The 19,759-nt window shown below is 43.0% G+C and overlaps 1 protein-coding gene across 1 annotated transcript in view; it reads right to left on the bottom strand.

Moving 5' to 3' along the window:
* The window catches only part of F13A1 (coagulation factor XIII A chain), a 77,649-nt gene that overhangs the window by 44,584 nt on the left and 13,306 nt on the right, over window positions 1–19,759 (bottom strand). Inside the window, exons 3-4 of the mRNA XM_067562628.1 lie at window positions 18,335–18,523; window positions 2,310–2,561 (exon numbers count right to left, since the gene is read on the bottom strand). Coding sequence (XP_067418729.1) covers window positions 2,310–2,561; window positions 18,335–18,523 — 441 coding nt within the window. The remainder of the gene's footprint in view (window positions 1–2,309; window positions 2,562–18,334; window positions 18,524–19,759) is intronic.

The following is a 19,759-nucleotide window of genomic DNA, read 5'->3' on the forward strand; positions in this document are numbered from 1 at the left end:
TCATTCTCGCAGCTCTGAACCCTCTCCAGTTTATCAACATCCTTCTGGTGTCAACACTATAAGAACTGGACATAGGATTTCATCAGCGAGCACACAAGTCCCAAATGCAGACGTCAAATAATCTCTCTACTCCTATTTGAGATTCCCCTGTTTATGCATTCAAGGATTACATTAGCCCTCTTGGCCACAGCATTGCACTGGGACCTCATGTTCAGCTGATTAGTCACCACAACCACCAGATCTTTTTCCAGAGCTGCTGCTACCCAAGATGGAGTCCCTCATTGTGTGAGTATGGCCTAGCTCGGTGATAGTCAGACTGAAGCTCATGAGTTGCAAATGGCTCACTAATGTATCTCCTATAGCTCTTTGCAGCACATGATAGTAAAACACCATGTGATTTAATTATTAACCAATCTAAGTTATTAACCAATCAGGATGCTTTTACTATGTTATTAACCAATTGTAGTTGATAAAATAATAATACTTGTTCAGTCATTTTGCTGTGAGAATATATGTATACACACACACACACACACAGGTATATGAAACAATGAATTCACACTACTGTGTCTCTTTTGAGTATCACTGGCCTAGATTCTTTGTTCCTAGATGTACACATTGACATTTAGCCAGATTTAAGAACATATTATTTTCTTGCACCAAGCTTACCAAGAGATCCAGATTGTTCTGTATGAGTGACCTGTCCTCTTCATTATTTACCACTCCCTGAGTGCTCATGACTGCTTTTAAAGGTAACAACTTCAGCGCTTCATTGCAGTTTACAGAATGTCCTACTGGTTTCCTCCACTGATTTTTATCTGATTTGTGGTTGGTTGGGCATATTCAGGAGGTGTGCATAGCAAGATAGCAGTGAGTTCCTATAGAGGCTGGCTAGGCATGTGGCATGCAATGGTTGTGCATTATTCACGAGGATCTGCTAGATGACTTGAGTTCTTAAGAGGATTTTGCATTGAGTTTGGCTCAGGATGATTGGGAGGGACTGTCATCTTGGCCAACGCACTGGGCATTGAACCAGAGATGTCCAGAACTAAAAGCCTGAGCAGCTATACCTTGAGCTAAAGCTCACTGGTTGGGGCTGTAACAGTCTAACAGTGTTTGCAAATCTCACATAGAGGGGGTTCTGTAACATCCACTCAGCAGTGAATGCCTACATCTGGCTGTGACTCCTCCCACCTTTCTCCTGACTGTGCACCTATTTTCTCCCTGGAGCATCCTCTTACTGTGCTGTTTTAAGGAACCCAAATCAACACTGTTTTTCATTGAAGGTCACGATGGTGTACTATCATATCCTGGATCCTTCTCTTCCCTCCTTTTTAGTCCTATTTCCACTTAACTAAAGTCACTTTACTCAGGCTTACTCATGTATCTTCCTAAACAATACATAAACTAATCATTGCCTATGTTCTCTTGGACCAGAAACAGGTAATAAACTTGAGCCAAAGCACTCCATGTACAAAACAAAGTGCTGCAGAGTAGAGTACTCTATTAATAATGCCAAACTCATTTATCACAAAATATGATGCTAGATATTTGGCACTAAAGAAGCTTATATAATATTATGGGAAAGAGATTATATCTACCAAGAAGGAAGAGCTCCAGAAGTGCATTAGAGCTAGATGGAGCCTAGATATCCCAAAAGTTTGAAGCCATTCTAGATTCTGGATCTGTCTATATTCCAAGTTTTATCGTGTTGAGGCATTGTGCTCCCAAACTATTTTGAAAAGTTGCTGATCAGAACTTGCAACTCATTTGTACTCACCTCAAAAATGTCTTCCACATAGAATTCACTTTGTAAAATGCACATATGTGAGTACACAAATGGAACACAGGGGTTTAAACATTTAGTTCTTTGCACCAGGTCAGTGGGGAAGGCATCACTTGAAAATATCCTCACAGAAGACAGGGTTGATGGAAAAAAACATGGTTTTATTGAGTTTTGTCTCTCTCTCTCTCACACACCCCCTCCCCCTCTGAACCAATGCCCACTGAAATCAGTGGAAAGACTTATTGACCTCAGCAGGCTTTGAATCAATTGCAGAGATAGAGCAATCAAGTAGCTATCCTGGACTCTCGGTACCTTTACCAAAAGTTAAAGTAAAACCAGTGGCTACTGCCCATTCACAAACCAGAAAATAACCAACCATGCATAAAAAAAATAAGCAGTCAAGCCCAGACCATAATTCCCTCCATCACAAATTTTATCACACCGCTGCCTCCCCAAAACGCTTGGGGAAACAGATGGGCCTTGCCGCAGAAGAATAAACATGTGAATATTGCACACCCCTCACCTGGGCACCAGGGATTAAAAAGTATGTAGGTGTCAGTCTCTGGGTTTCTCTTGGTCCGGAGAATGCCAAAGGGAGTCAGGACAGCAACATAGAAGCGGAATTTCCCCACAATGCAGGTCGGAGCAGACATGATGGACAGCCTAATGGAACTGTCCTCCTTCCAGGTTATCTTGGCTCCCCACGTCCCACTTTGCAGTTCTTCAACCAAAGGGACTGGGATGTAAGTGCCTTTGTTTTGCTGTGGATAACGACCTGCAGCAATGGAAAGAAAGGATGATCCTTCTGTGAATGCATTCGACAGCTTTGTAAATGCCTCAGTTTAACTCTCATTATTTACTTGTGCTCCCCTTCTCTGTTTGTGCATCCACCAATCAGCTCATCCTCAATTTATATGGGACTGTCTTTGTTATATTTTGTACAATCCTTAAACATCAGGGCCCTGGCCTGTAGGCATTATTACCATATGAATAATGTTTGTACAGTCCTTAGCACAGCAGGGCCCTGGCCTGTAGGCATTACTGCCATATGAATAATAGATTACACCACATCTCAGTATTGTTTAGCTATTGCATCAAACTTCTCCTGAACTCCAAATTGCTCCTTGCCCTAATAAATCATGATTCAGATCTCAGCAAGTTCTTTTACAGATGAATGGAAAGAAAAAGCACAGGGACAGACAAGTCTAATAATAGTAAAGTGAAAATATAGCATTTAATGTACTTTGAACTGGAATATGCAGGATATGTAACCGATTTTCCTTCCCAGTTATTTTTATAATGCTGACGCAGAGATAGTCCCAGATCTGAACATCCTTAAACTTTAGGGAAACAGATCTCCAGCTCTAGATCTGAACTTTGTAACTTGGCCCAGCCTCTGTGTTTCTAACGTCTGGGTCCACTGTGCTTCCATCTGATGGATTGTTCAGGACTGCATACATAGCACATTTTGCCCTAGCGGCCAGGGATGCAGCAACCCAGAAATCTTACATATTCTGTTTATTGGGGCATGCAACAGAATAAGATACCTACAAAAGAAAAAGGAATTAGAAAGAAAAAAAAATCAATAGCAAACACAGGAAAAGGCCATTAAAAGAAGTAAGGTGCAGAGGGATAAGACTAAAGAGATAACAGAGACAACAGTCTTGTGGTTACTAACAATTGGGATCTGAATATAGGATTGTCCTTTAAACCGGTGCTGGATTTAATCCTGCTTCCATCTACAGCAGGTATTTTGCTCCCAAGTTTGATTTACAATAATTGTGTAAACAAACAACAGCAGAAGACAGCAGAGCCAATCAACTAGCTGAACTCACACAATTGAAACATACATACATGTACTGCTTTTGAAAATACCTTTCTGACTCTTGTAGGGGGCTGGTATGAATACTCTAGTGCACATTATATTTCGGGAACAATTCTGCCATCCTGTATATACTAATGTTGCACCATATGGAAGCTGAACAGAATCCACAATAAGGCAGGGGAGAATTCCACCATCAGAGAAGCAGCATTTGTAAGCCACCTTTGTCCCCCGTTCCCTGGGCTACACCTCTCAGGAAGTATAGCACAGACTCTAGCCCTTAGATTCAGATGATTAATAGCAATTCACTAGGTGCCTGAGAAGAGAGAGACACAAAAATCCAGACAAATTTTCTGATCTGTTGCTGCAGTAGGAACAGTACTACTGGTATGAAGATTATATTTGTTAAAGTGATAATGGCTAGATACTTTCTGCATTTGAATGGCTATATTTTAGAAGAGCTACCATCAGGCACTTAAGAACATGTTCAACTTGAAGTATACGGGTAATTTCATTGAAGTCAATGGGACGGCTCATGCATTTGACGTTAAGCACATGCTTAAATGCTTTGCTGAACAAGGTCCACTGTGAATAAGATTCCATTTATATGTTAGAACTCAAAAGGGAAATAGTTACCCGTTACCCACTAAAGCAAAATTACAAAGATATTAAGAATCGGATACTGCCCTGAACCCTATAAAGTGAATTCCTTGAATAACAGAGTTCAAATGAAGTTCAGAGACAAGGTCTCAGAGCTGAGTGTTATTACAGAAATCCTTATAAACAAGTTGGATTGCTCAGTAGATACCTCTAGCAACTTCAGAACCATCTAATCCCAAAGAGCAGGATAAACCGCTTGGTTTATTCAATTAAAAAGATAAGAGGAAAGTCTGAATGTTGTGCTACTGAAAGGTGCCCCGCGGACAGCCTGCTAAACTAGGCGGCAGACTTTTAAAGGTGTTTAGGTACCAGATGCTTTTGAAAATTCCACTAGGTGCCTAACTGTATCTTTAGGCACTTATATACCTTTAAAAAAAAATCTGGCCCAAGTCTTCAATTTACCCACAGAACGGATATTGCTTCCTCACAGTGCCTTGAGATGTGCCCCATCCTTGATCTAAAGAGACCTCTAGTGATGGGAGTAAACGTCAATCCCTGGCCCCTCTGAAATGCCAAAAGGGTATGATAATATTTTTTATGAGGTGGGCATATGCCCACTCGAAGCATATAAATAGGGAGCCAAACAATCTTCAGATGGTAATGCCTTTGTTCACAGACCAAATTCAAAGCAGTGACCTATCCCACTAACAATCCCTCGTTCTCAGGCACTGGTAAGTATACTTCGGGTCTCTATGTCCATTAACTCCTTGGGCTCTGTGCTAACACTGCCATCGAAGTTGCTAATTACAGTGGTTTCCATAATGTGGACATTTGTCCATTGGAAACTGGACTGACAGCAAATTCATTTCACTTGAGTCATCCTGTCAGCCATCAGCAGGGACAAATTTTAGTGACCAGAGACCTGAACTGACTCAAGCCAGCAACCTGGATGAGAATGGCTCTATTTCGTATCCCTTTTACCAAAACACTAAGAGTGTCTCTAAACTGCAACTAAAAACCCGTGGCTGGCCCGGTGCCAGCTGACTCAGGCTCATGGGGCTTGGGCTAAGGGCATGTTTAATTGCATTGTAGATGTTCAGGCTTGAGCTGGACCAGGCTCTAGGACCCTGTGAGGTGGGAGAGTCCCAGAGCTTGGGCTGCAGCCCAAGCCCGAACATCTACACGGCAAATAAACAGCCCCTTAGCCCGAGCCCCATGAGCCTGAATCAGCTGGCACTGGCTAGCCACAGGTGTCTAATTGCAATGCAGACATACCCTTAGCCATCCTACACCTGGCAGCATATTGCTTTATTAAATGTAAACAAGTAGCAAAAAGAATTGCCTACTAAACCTTGCACTCCTCTGGTAATTTTTAAATTACATCTTTTGTCATTATCTTTTATCTCTGGAAGATTTTGTTCCCAACTTTATGCCCTTTCTGGCACTAGGCGTTTTTAATCTCTGGTTGTGTTTAGTGGCATCGAAACACTGTCTGCCAGTCTAATAAATGAACTGTAGTCCCATCTGGTTGTAAAGCATGTCTTTGACGTCTGCACTTCAACACAATCAGGAGAGCTCCTGAGAACGGCAATGCCTCCAGGAAAAGGGCAATCCTATTCACTAGCTTTGGAGTAAAGTAGAGTTTATGCAGAAGCTTTTGCACCTGGTCTCCCCCACCCCCCTTACATAATATATGTGAGTGTATATGACAGCAAGAGAGAGAGAGAATGAGGGTGTGGGGAAAAAAGAAGTGCAAATCTAAAATGATGAATGGGTTCACTTTGACATTGTTTAAGGTTTCTTTAGTCAGATAGAGGCCTAACGTTAAATGCGAATTGATATAGTAATACAAGGGTGCAGGATAGAACTCAGTGACACTGCCTTTAGTTACTCTTCCTCATTAGATAAGATTTTCCCCTTCCCCTCTTTTTTGCTAACACATCTAATTAAGGTGTTTATAAGGCCCTCATCACCATAATATCTGAGCACCTCATAATCCTTTTATCCCATTAGTAATATTTTAGCCCTTACAAATGTTACCCACTGTAATTTATAGGTGGAGAAACTGGATGCATTCAAAGGTCTGAGAGGAGAAACTTGTTTGGGGAGGGGCAGGAGTTACAAATGGTTTAAGCAGGTAGGAGGAAGGGTCAGGAATGAGTATGTATGTGTGAGAGATGAGAACAAGAGAGGTCCAGAAGGGTAGCAGAAACATTTGGCAGTTGAACTGGACCAGATGGGTGCAATAAAGGGGGCCCCTTTAGCTGGGAGACAGTCAAACTTTGTTAGGGAAGAAGCAAGAAGGATGAGGAGTGGAGACGTCAGAGATTGCCAAACAAGAGATAGTGGGAAGTTTCTGGAGTTGGGAGTGGTTAGGGTGCCTGTCCCGGGTGAAAAAGTTGGGATTGGTTTGTCATCATTTACAATGAACTTGTGAGAACTGATGGAGTGATTCTGATGGATTATGAAGTGCATATTATGCATAATGATATAGTCTTCAATACACATTTACATACTATTTTTAACACAGGACCCTGGCCTTATTCAGTGCACAGGATGGGTGGTGCTCACTCACTAGTATTTTACTTTCTCCTCATTATACGTGTGGCCACGGGCCTTATTTATTTCACTCTACTCGAACTCTGCACTGAAGACAGAATTATTAATTTTCTTCATGAGCTTTTCTATGGCACTCATTACTATAGTACCTGAATGCTTCACAAACATTAATGAATGTTCACAAGGCCATTGTGAGGGGAAGAGTTATTATCCCCATTTTACAGAAGGAGATCTGAGGCACAAAGATTAAGGTCAAAAGTGTCCACTAATTCTGGGTGACCACATTGAGATGCCTAGGACCTAATTTTTCCGAGAATTTAGCATCACATAGGATTTTCTATGTTCAAAGCACAACTCCTATTGACTGCAGTTGTGAGTGCTCAGCATTTCAACAAATCAGACCACACAGTCTCAGCTCAGGCACCCAGAAAATGAGGAACATCCAATTAGTGACCACCTGTGAAAAGTTTGGCTTAAGTGACTTGTCCAGCCTCACAAAGGAACTCTGTGGCAGAGGCAGGGATAGAATCCAAGTCACCAGGATGTCATTCAACTGTCTTAACCATAAGACCGTCCTTACTCTTCCTGCAATCCCCTGACTCATTCACTACACACCTTCCAGCTTCTGCAAGAAATGCAGGGGGGATGAGTAGAATGTGATTATGTAATTAAAGACTTTATCATAATACATGTGCACAAGGGGACCAAATTAAGGTTGCATTGGCAAACTTAGTTCTGTCATATTATTTTCAGTGCTAGACTTTGTAACCTTAATGTTCTTTTAACATATTTTGTGTGTAAATTCTTAGGTTTAAAAAAAAAAAAAACCTAGCAAACAAACAACACACCCAAAATCACACCCATCATGTTGACACCCACCTTGGTCATCAGCCGGGTTGGAAGCTTTAGAGCCACCATACAAACCTCCACCACTTGAGCTAATGGAATAACTGATAGCAATAGTGGGTGGTCATCCTCTAGGTGGATCAGCACTGGAAGGGGGTGAGCCTTTGGCAGTAGATGTCACAGATATTTGCTGAGTGCGAGGAATGGAGAGACTCAACAATCTTTGACTCCATTCCAGGATCTGGAGGGGAGTTTGCTCCAAAAAGACTCTTCTGCCCACACATGCTGTTCTGCCTCATCACCTGATCTTATCTTAGTCCTGTCTCTTTCTCTCCCATGATTTCTTAACACAATCTCCTTGTCCAGCTATTCCCAGTCCTGCCCTCCTCCCCAACTTCTGTTCCCCATCTCCACTGATTTCCAGTCCCAATCTCACTCCTTGTCCAATCTCCAAGTCTCCTACGCCTATCTCTTTGCCTAGCCAGTTTCAGTCTTCTCATCTGTTCTCAGTGCCCCCCTCCCACACACACACACACACACATTTTCTTCCCTGGTTCCCAGATCCAGTCACCTTACCTAACCAGGTCCAGTGTCATCTCCCCACAGGCTCCTTGTTCCAATCTACTTCCCCCCTGATCCCGCAAATCAGGCCCTTGTCCCCTCTCCATTCAGATTAGGCAGCTTCAGGCCCAGCAGGAGGTGACTGAGAGCAGAGTTGAGACACTCCCAGCTCTCAGTTCAGGTGTCCGCAACAGCCCAGAGCTGCAATTGGAGGGAAAGTCCCGCTCTGCCCCAGGCTGGAGCATACCAGTGAGGGTAGAATCTTCTGGGAATAAAGCTACCAAAATCTAAGCAGTCTCTACTGATCAAGTGCAAATTATCATTTTTCAAAGGCTTAAAACTTGGGCAAATTTGGCAAAAGGCATATACATCCCCGACAAATGTCAGGTTCCCTCTCCAAAGCATAGGGGCGCTAGAGCTTTCACAAAGAAAAGGTCCCCAGGCTATTTTGAACCTGGGCAAAAAAAACTTCTCCCCAGCCTCAGTCTCAGAAGTGGACAAACCATTTTGGCTGAAATTTCCCCAAACAAATCAGCCTGAGGCAGACAACCAGCATGCAGAATTTCCACCCAAATCATTAAAATTTGCAACATTGTAAGCAATTAATAACAGAATCTTAGAATGGGAAGTGTCAGGCAACCTTAATAGGTGGTTCTACCAGTTCCACCTATTATAAAATATTTTTTCCCTTAATATTTAAAAAAAGTCAGTTTGAGGGTTTGTGAAAGGCCAGACTGATACTAGATACTCCCAGGGGAAAGGATAAATTTGAAATGTATCCATGGAGGTAGGAAGTCCTGCCTGGTGACCCAAGTGCCCCTGGAGACAAGGGGCCAATTTGACTGGATGTGGGTCGGAGTAGTGGAGGGCCTGCCATACCCGGTAGTGCTGGGCATGGATTCGGGCCCCCTCCCCAAAGGGAAAGTCAACCGGAGACAGGGAAAAGGGGGAGGTCCCTGGAAAAAAGGGGTTGGGCCTCAGGAGCTGAAGAGCCCCAGTGGAGGGGGGAAACCCCAATACCAGAGTCCAGAAGGGGGAAAGGGTGACAGGTGAGCCCCTAGTCCCCCAAGCCCTGAAGAGGAAAAAGGAGAAAACTCTAGACGATCAAGCCCAGACCCTGGGGAAAAAGAGAGAGGGTCAGCAGAGCCCTTATTGAGACAACCCCTGAGAGGGGTACCCCAGACCACCCCAGGTGGGCCCGTGAAGCCTGAGGCCCTAGTGGTCCTGGGGGAGGTTGGGACAAAACCCGGACCTCTTCTGGGAGAGGATGGCCTAAAGGAGGGAGGGCGGCCCCAGGGGTGCGGCTGGTGTGACAACCTGTGGGCAGCCGCCAAGCTGTGGGGCCATCCGTCCCCCATGCAGTGTACCTTCCGCAGGTGGGGGGTGGACGAGCTGAAGAAGGTGACCCTGATGAGTCACCCCATAGAGGGGGTGGCCCTTCCCCACTCTGACCCTCCGGGGAGAGGCCGGAGGGGATGGAGAGGAGGGTCACAAGGGGGGAGGTGTGTGACAGGATGCTGGCTGAGCCCTGGGGATTAAGCCAGCCCGCTGCCACCAGAGCCCTAATTAAGAGGGGAGTGGAGCCAGCTGGGAGAGCCTGCAGGTCGGGGCTAGTGAGGAGCAGCTGGTAGGCTCGCTCAGCCAAGCCTATAAAGGCTCAGGGGAGCGTGGCAGCAGGGGAGCCGCAAGGGAAGGTGTGAGTATTCAGCCTGCAAGGGCAAAGCGGCAGTTGGAGGTGAGCTGCCCTGATTAAGGGCTGAGGCTGTGTGACCCTCGCCTGGGACTGTTGCTGTATATAGTTGGTGGTGGGGAAGCCTGCAATAAAGAGCACTGGTGGGAGCACGAAGCTGACGACTGTGCGTGGTTTGTGGGTGCAGAGGACCTGACCAGCAGGGGGGCCTGCGCGAACCTGCTACACTCCATCGTCACACAGTCCCGCCAACGTGCCTCAGAATCACCTCTGGATCTGCGAGACAACAGGAGTTCAGTCGCCAAGCTCATTCAGTCCCTTCCCTTTCTGTGGCCCGAGACCGACAACAGGTGTCTCCGAGATGGCACTTTCTGTGATGCGAACGTTTGCCCATGAGGGACTGGTCTGAAACGACCAACACATTTCACAGAGGGAGCCAAAGGGAAAGCAGACGGCAATAATTTTTGGTCACTATTGATCTGGTCTGAATTTAAACCCAATTTCTAAACAGGAAAAAACTCCTGGGGCAGGACACGGTGAGGAGAAAGGCATCGTTTGCCACTCCTGTGTGATAGGGTAAGTGATTCAGGTGATGTGGCCATGGCTCAGCTCAGTGTTCTCACCCCATTCAGACACATGTTCTCTGGGACTGCTAATATAGACAGTAGCACTAGTAGCCCCTCTGCCCTGCACTCCCCAGTGCTGGGAGACTGACTGTGCCTCCCCACCTCCTGGGTGCACTGATGTAGGGCTCCTTAAAGCCCCTCCCCAGTCTAGCTTAGTTACATGAAAGAGGCATGAATTTGGCCCAGAGTTTACTGTGCCTCGGTATCCCAACACTGCCTAATTATTCGGAAGTAAACAAATACTTAAGAGCGAAATCCTACCCCTGTGAAGTGTGCGTGAAATCCTAACCCCTTTGAAGTTTTGCCATTCAATATGCCTGGGATTTCTTCCTGCTGGCTCGGGGCTTTCTTCCGTTGGTGTGCAATATCTTATTTATTAGCAGAATGTGCATTAAGGTATTCCAAAAACACGAGGAAAAGCACATACTAAAACCACAGCCAGCCTTTTGTACAGGGAGAGAAACTCTGACCATCCACCATATTGTCAACAACTGCTATCAGCATATTGATTTAGAAGTAAAAGAATAAACAAGTTAAATTAAAATAAAGACCTGTGGTCACCTAGACATACATGTGGCCCATAGAGAAATTCATGCTGTTTAAAGAATATCAGCATTACCTCAAGGTCCTGTCAGTTACTATAGCATGCTATGCTCAGTTCTGGATATTATTGTAGCATAAGGGAGGAATTTACAGTGATTGTGGGGGTGAGAGAGGAAGGGGTGGCAGAATAAAGTTCAGTCAGCAAAATAAGAACAATCCTCCTCCAGTTAACAAGCTCGTTAAAAGAAACCCTGCTAAATAGATACCAATGGTATTATTTTCAGTTTAACAAACATCAGGCCAGTCCTTATTCACGGAAAACTCTCATGGGCTTTCCTCCTTCAACTCTGTTGTTCTAATCAAGACTGAAGCTAACATATAATTTTGGTTTAATTCATTGCATGTGCACCAGTACGCACGCGCACGCACGCATGCACACACACATACACACATTAACTACTGCTGCAGGGCCAGCAGAGGGAGTGCAAGATATTTTTGATAGGTGCCACAAATCAGTGTCTGTGTTGTTTGGGGATACTTTTGTTGGGTTTGTTGATGGGATTTGCTTTTAAATACATGTTTATAATCCAGAGGACATCCCCTCACCCTAATTGCATTAGTTTTAATATATATCAAAATGTGGGGGGCCTAAGCTATTTTGCAATACACCTTGTCATGACAAGATATTGCAAAAAAAAAAAAAAAGAAAGGCCAGGAATCTGTCTTCCTTTCGAAGACATATTATATACACAGTGAGGTTAATATTTTTCCTGTTTGACTCATTGGTTTTACCAGGTAGACCGTCCATGCACAGTATAAAGAATCCATTTCCAAGCAGGTCCTGGAAGTATAATAATTGTGACAGGATGATAAATAAGTTGAAGCTGAGAGTCAGAGTACAGTAGCCTTGTAATAGAGTTAAGCCTTATTATAACAAACAGCCTAAGGATGGTAGGTGGGTGCACTGGGATCATGATTAGCCAATGCTCATGAATAACTTTTATAAACAACCAGCTGTCAAAAACAACCCCAACAACAAACAAAAACAATAAACCAACCTCCCTGCCCCCAAATGATCACAGCCAGTAAGAGGAACACATTCTTGAAAAAGATACTAGTGTCTTGAAGAGGCTGCGTTAGTGTCACATCTGGTTCCCACCTACCTTCAAACAGCATCGCCTTTAGTGGGGCTGCATGCAGCCCTGGAAACATTGTGGGGGGAAAAGGGGAAGGGAACTACATCCCTCTCAACACAGCTTTACCCAGAGCTCCAGTTTGGAATCTTTAACATCTGACCACATCCCCTGGGCTGAAACCTGCTAAACACCCACTGAAGTTACTAACTCTTGGTTATTAAAGGCATTTTAAAAAAAAAAAAAAAAGTTAAATTTAAAAGTCACTGGGGTTGCAAAGATACAATTGGACAACTGGATCAAGGTCTTTTGGCATAAAAAATATTCCTGATTTCATAGAATTCCTTTCTCTATGCCTTTCTAGCTGTTGGCAAAAGAGCACCAGGGTGAAAAAAGTATACCCTGACATAAACATGCAGAAAACTAACAGATTTGTTGTTCTTAGCTAACAGCTGGCATGCAGTTGTTTTTATGTCCTTGACCACAAGTTTAGGAAGTGTGTTCCAATAGTCATAAATAATTCTCACTCCAAAGAATGGGAACATTTTTAGTAAATGGAAACAATATGGGACACAACACGAACTCTTTGCTCAGACCATCATGAGTTCCTGTATGGTTATGAGAATCCATTCTTTTTAAAGAGTAAAATATTTACTTAAAACCATAGCATTTGATTAAATAGACAGACACTGTGTTGTGGCACAATGTCACAATGACCGATGCTGTCTGCGTTTGCATATTGTCATAATAACGGAGACAATGTTCTTTACCAGAAATGCCACTAAGAAATGAGATCATCCCAGGCAACTTTCTCAAATAGTCAGAAATATTTTCTGAATCCAATGGGGAAAAACAACTCCAGTGGTAACATTAATCTCCACAAAGACAGCAAGAGATTTACTGTTTCTTTCATAAATTTCCCCCTCCCCCCCCCCCAAAAAAAAGTTCTGATCAATTAAGAGTCAGATTTGTTTCTTTGAAAGAGTAGAGTAAGGACTGAGGTCTGATCCAAACCCTTTTGGGGTCAGTGGAAAGACTCCCCTTGACTTCTTAGGGCTTTGGACCAGGCCCCTGATCTTGTAGTCCTTACTTAGGCAAATACCCTCTTGACTTTCCTGGGAGTTTGGTCTGGATAAGGCATAAAAGATCAGGCCTTAAAATTCTTTACTCTTGACTGACTTCCTATGAGTAACTATCCCTCTGAGCATTGCCCTCTAAGGCTTCAGAAAAGACAGAAGGAAGTTTCTGCTCTAGTCTCAGGACAACAGTCCATGATTTATAGATGCCTGGGAAGTGGGGGTGAGATTATCCCAGAGGTCTGGGATTTATGACCGTTTCTTAAGTGTATTGATAAATAAGAGGGTTATGATAATATTTACAGATAAACCAATATCTATGGATTTATGAAGCCATTTAGGCAAGGTATGACTAGCCCTAAGATTTACAACCATGCACAGAAGTCTCTCATTAGCCTAAGGATGTACCATATAAACTCATCAACAGCTTTGGGTGTACAGGAAACTACCATGAAAAGTGAGACTGAAGGCCATATTGGCAGACCTAATCATACAATTGTTTTTCGAAGAAGTCATTGTTAGAACTATCCATTCTAATAAAGTGCTCACACTGGAGCTTTCACAGCACCGTTGCCAGCCTGGTTATCTGCAGCAATATGCCCACATGGACAGATTCACCACAGGAGCCCCCAGTCCTCCTCCCCTAGTGTGAAAAATATACTGGGGAGTTTACAGCAGCACAAAATACCTACATTTCCCCCCTTCACCAGGAGGCCTCCAGAAAGCCAACACAGCCCCAAAATGACTGGTAGTGAAGAAGTCCAGGATGTCTGGTGGATTCATTGATTCAGTTCATCCACTTTATAGCCTCAGCCAGCAGAGCTCCCACAGAGTTCCTAGAAGAATTTAAGTTGTTCTTCCCCTGGACAACCTATTCAATGAGGTGTTAAGTGTGAAACTTAATTACAGGCTGTCTAAAATGTTAACATTTAAATTAATTCACTATTGATCATCTTAACAGAAACGTTCTGTTTATATGCAAAGTACTGTATTCACTGGGTAGCTGTGTGGTACGCTGTTGTGAAATGACATTTTTAAATGGAGCTGGATGAACTATTCGTAATGAACAATATGTTCAGTGAATTTCTCTCTCCTTGTGAATTGTCGGCAATCAGACCGAGTTTTTGCAAATTTGTTATTCACTGAATGATTCTTGAGAAGACATTTCAGGCTATTGATGGTAGCAAGGAGAGTTCAGCCCATGTATTCTTGATTCACTACCAACTGAAAGGATTCTGCAATCCAAATTTAGCTTAGTTACAGTCTTGTTAGCAATGCACAAGCCGGAATGGAATCCAGGCCACTCTCCCATAGCAGTGTTAGCTCTGCAGCATTAACAGGACTTCAGAGTAGTAAAAACTTATTTTAGCCAGGAAAGTAAACAGCAATGACTCCGGAATACATGCAGGGACCAGGTCTCTGGAGAATGTAAGTGTCATTGTTACATAATCATTTTAAAGAACAGAACTGGTCTTTAATCAATTAAAGCTTCATGCTAGATTATTGTCAGCAAGAATCATCTTTACTAAACACATACATACCATGGTGGCATCGATGCAGTACTCAGTAAGGGCCTGATCCTGCAAAGAGAAGCTCCTGCCAGGTGCTGAGTATCCTCAACTCTCACTGAATTCATTGGGAGCTGAGGGCATCTGCCCCTTATGAAATACTCAGCACCTCACAGGATTGATCCTTAAATGTCTCAAGTCCCATCCCAGCATGTACTGGATCTGCTGTAAAACCTGGGATGGATTTTTTGTGATGGTGTCTCTTCCTTGATTATTTTAAATTCCATGTTTAAGAATAGAGAGGGGACTCTTTCCAAGTCATTACAATCACCTGTAAGGCTGCTTAATATCTGTCAACTTAAAAACTTCCAAATCTACAAAATTCCTCTGCATCACCACCACCACTTATTTTCATGCAATACCTTTTACATTCTAATGTACCAAAGCTCTGGCTTGGGTTGCAGCGATTTGCTGCTGCTGTCTGCCAAATTCCTTTGTAAGTATGGCTTACATTGATAAGCCAGGTGCCTGCTTCCTAGGAACATGACACTAAATGCAGACAGAGTGAGTTTCCTCATGGCAAACACAATGCTGAATCTCTCAGCAGTCTCTGTTTGTTCCTAAGTATTGTAGAGAAACCTCCCCATCCCCTCAAGATCATTAAATATTGAACCTTCCACTAAAAGGAGGTAGCAAGAGGCAAACAGATTGCCAATAAGAAATGTCAACTTAGCTCTCCAACATGACTTCTCCCAGGTGTACTGGTTTTTCGTTGCTGCCCACACAAAACACTCCCCTCCCCATGTGTTTATAGAGAAACGTCTAACAGAATACAAAGTATTAAGCAGTGCTCTGGATTTCCGCTTGCTTATTGCTGACAGCGAGATAGCTTCCAAAAGCCAAGCAACGTCCTGCACCATGATCAGAAAATGTGCTGACTGCTGCCCTCCCGAAACAAGTATCAAATAGTGCACTGCCATCAGGTAGTTCACTAAACAAGGGATGCTAACTGCTCCAAGAATTGCAAAATGCTTGCAGGCATCTCCTCAGGGAAAGGCATCCTGCAGAAAGAATGGCGATTCTGAAAGAGTACACTTGGAATCACTAGGAGAAGAGCAGCTGAGTCTTCCTTCATAAAAGCTAGCTCCTTGTCCTCCTACTCACCTGCAGCCTGACCCTGCAAGAAGACGAGTGCTTCCTACAAGGTACTCGAATGCCTTCAGTTCCCATTGGAACCTACAAGCATGCGTCTGCAAAGATCCACCTAGGAGATGTTCAGCAACTTGGAGAATCAGGCCCCTGAAGAGCAAGAAATAGCAGGATAGGCTGAATATGAATTTAGCTTTGTGGAAATAATTTGTCACTCACTGATGGGGCTGCACCGAGCAACTGTGGCTCTCACTGGCAGAATGCAGGGCTTTGTCTCATTCAACCAGGTGGACCATGTATGGAGACTAGAATGTGCTGCTGCCTCTAAGCTAAAGAACTAAATCCATTAGCTCATCCCTTTAAATGTCTGAGTTCACTACCATTTTCCACCGGGCTCCTGTCCAATGAAAAGGTTTGCTGTAGCTATTCGCTGATGACTTCTCTATGGCCTGGTCCACTGAAGGGACTGACTAGGGTCTGGAGGAGAGGGGACAATGGCTGGGCTGAGCATTTGGAAGTTGGGAAAGGCAATGTTTGCGTCTGAATTACACAGAACACGAAGTAGAGTTGAGGCCAACACCCAACAGGTGGATCTGGATTTCATACTCTCCAAAGCTTTTAAAAAAAACAAAAATTGGCTTTGGGGTTTTGGTTTGATCCATCATAAAGACAGGAGTCAGTTGCAGAGTTATGACATGGAACTGGGTTTGTATTGCAAGCCTCCTCACGGTGTTCAGATCCATCTCTAACGTGAACTAGGATGAAGTCTTTCCACTCACTTCAATGAGCTTTGGATCAGAGGTTCTTCTGCACCCACTGAAATACCAGACACTGTCCCTTGCATACCACTACACTATATATTCCCCTGAAGTCATGGTGTGAAAACTGAGAAGGTGTATGTTGGAAAAGAGCTCAGAGGATGCACATGGACACAGTTTTATTGTATCGTGTGACATATGAGAAATTAATCAAACAAGTTTAGGAATTCTTCAATAAAAAAATAAAACAAATATCACTTTATTAAAGAATTCTTAAATTTGTTTGATTCATCTACATCAATAACAAACATTTTCCATTTTCCACTTCTTCCAACAACAGCTGTTTATTTTAAAGATAGAAAGATTAATGGAAAAGCCTTGAATGTAATTAAATCCCCAAAGGACTAATAATCTTTATGCCTATTATATTTTAAGGCACTTATGGATATTCAGCCAATCAGCTCATTAGTGTACCCCAGCTTGCCTCCTAACCCTAACTGAAATTAGAAGTAACAGAGCAGAGGGGGGAAATGCAGACAGCAACTTCTTCATCATGTCTATGTTTAAAAGATAGAGTATGTCTATCTTAAAAAACATAGCAAATCTGGTAAGTAGATACATGATCATAATCCAAGAGGAGGAAAAAAATCATTAATATAAGTTTCAAAACTGCAGCTCTCAAGAAGGCATATGAAATGTCAGTTCAAACCAATTTATACACAATTTATAACAGGAAGGAACAGAGATGTCTGTTAATAAATTCAGAGATAACGCAGGGTAACATTGTGACTTTCCCAGAAGCCCTGTGTATAGGGCAGCACAGAGCTGCACTGTCCCAGCAGCAAACTAGGAAGCAGATTGTGACTCAGTCACCATCTGCCTGCTGGCTTTCCCCCTTTTTTATGGAGGACATATCCTGTAGTGCATCCCCTATCTGCACTAGCTGGTGTACTGGGGGCGGAGGCCATCTCCTCTTCCTGTGATGCAGCTATCTGGTGCAAGGGGTCACCATATGCCCCCTCTTATTCTCCTGTGCAGTCGTGCAGGAAGACTCATGATCTGGTCTTTAGGATTGCAATAGCTGTCTGGTTCCAAGGTTGTAATCTTTTTTTTCCCCCCCTTGCCTAACAATTTTCCAGTTTAAGTATATTGAGCTGCAAGTACACATTATAGAACTGTGAGTTTCTATTGTTTTCTGTATGGTTTTTCCCCTTATGCATTGAACTACTTTTTATATTGATGCACACATTTCTGCCATTTTTCCTAACTACAACGATCTCTTGCTCTTCTCTCTAGAGTCTCCTGAACTGTGAGTAACAAATTATTCTAATCTGCCCGCCACCACAATCATTTTGCTTTTAAACATAAACCAGTGATAAGGTTGGCAATCCAATACAGTAAAGTACAGCTTTTGAATATGCATAGAGGGACAAACTCTGCTCACTTTTCTCATATGAGTAGTTCCATTGACTTAAATGAATGAGTACGGTTAGCAGGATTCAGGGCCCGATTCAGCAAAGCACTTAACGCATATGCTTAGCTTTAAGCATGTCCTAAAGTAACATTGACTTTAATAGAAGAAGATCGGGCCTTCAGCTACTACATTATTTGGGACTGATGTAGATATTCTATTAACTTGACTTTGCTAATACTACATTGCTCCTGTTTGGCACTTACCTATAAGGTATTCCACCCAGAACTGGTCCTTTTCTGGATTGTAAGGACGGTTGAAGTCAATTTGGATGTGGAAAGCCTGTCCACGACGTACAATCAATTTACGGTTGTAGTACTTGTCGGTATGGTGCTCCTGCTTGTTAACTTCCTGGTCACCCTTGAACATGTGAACTTCATTAACTTCCAAAAAATCTATATAGACACAGAAAGGGGTGGGGGAATCAATTTCTTTGTTTCATACTGAGACCATATCACTTACGAGCTCTGATTCTGTTAATTTAGTCACACTGAGTAGTACCTTACCTCGTAATAGTCCCCCTGAAGCGGGGAGGAAAATTATTAGCTGGTTGGGTTTTATACCTACTTGGCACATGTGTAAATGTCTTTGTAGGGTTCAAGACAAGAAATAGGTCTCGTATGTGAAGTGAGCTATATAATATTCCAGTTCTCTGGGGATGAATCGGGGCTGTGTAATGAGTGAGACTGTTGTCTATAGAGGTTCCCTGCCTCATAGGTTGCAGAAGCTGGAAGGTGCATAGTGAAGGAGACAGGGGATTGCAGGATGAGAAGGGGGGTATCTCCCTGGAGAAATCCCACCTTGGAGAAATCAATTCTGTCCCTGCCTCTTCCAGAGGTCTTGTGTAATGCTGGGCAAGTCACTAAAACCAAACTTTTCACAGGTGGCCCATAGTTGTGTCTTCCCTATTTTCTGGATGCCCAATATGAGACACCTGGGGACAGATCTGCAGAAATGCTGAATGCTCACAACTAAAGTCAATTGGAGCAGTGCATTGAACACAAAGTGCTATAAAAATGCTAAGTACTCTGAAAAATCAGGCCCAAGATGTCTCAGGTTGTACACAGAAATTATCTGACACTTGAGACATATGGCCTCAATGTCTCTGTGCCTCAGTTTTCCCATCTGTAAAATGGGAATAATAGCCCCTACCTCACAAAGGTTTTGTGAAGATAGATTAATTAATGTTTGCAAAGCACTAAACTACTACAGTGATAAGCGCCATAGAAAAGCCCATGAAGAAATTAATACTTCTGTTTTCAGAGCAAGGTATGAATAGTGTGCAGTAAATGAGGCCTGGAGCTACATGAGAAATGACAGTAAAAAGCCTTATTGAATAACTACCTAGTCATTGAATGAGGCAGGGGTCCTGTGAGGAAAAAAATAGTATGTGATCATGTGATTAAAGACTGTGTGTGTGCATTATGACAGGAAGAGGATGAATTAAGTTTACACAGGCAACCTTCATTCTGGTATTTCCTAACTTTTGAGTGCTTGACTTTGTAACCTTAAAATTATTTTAATATAGTATTTTTATACATCAGTCATCCATTCCATCTTCAAGAATATATATTGTTTTATCTGTTCCTATCATTTCTGTTTATTATGATTTGCACCCACCCACAAAGTGT

Source organism: Emydura macquarii, unplaced genomic scaffold (genome assembly GCF_026122565.2).
Source record: "Emydura macquarii macquarii isolate MOO-44397 ecotype Brisbane River unplaced genomic scaffold, CSIRO-AGI_Emac_v2 contig_2452, whole genome shotgun sequence".
NCBI lineage: Eukaryota > Metazoa > Chordata > Testudines > Chelidae > Emydura > Emydura macquarii.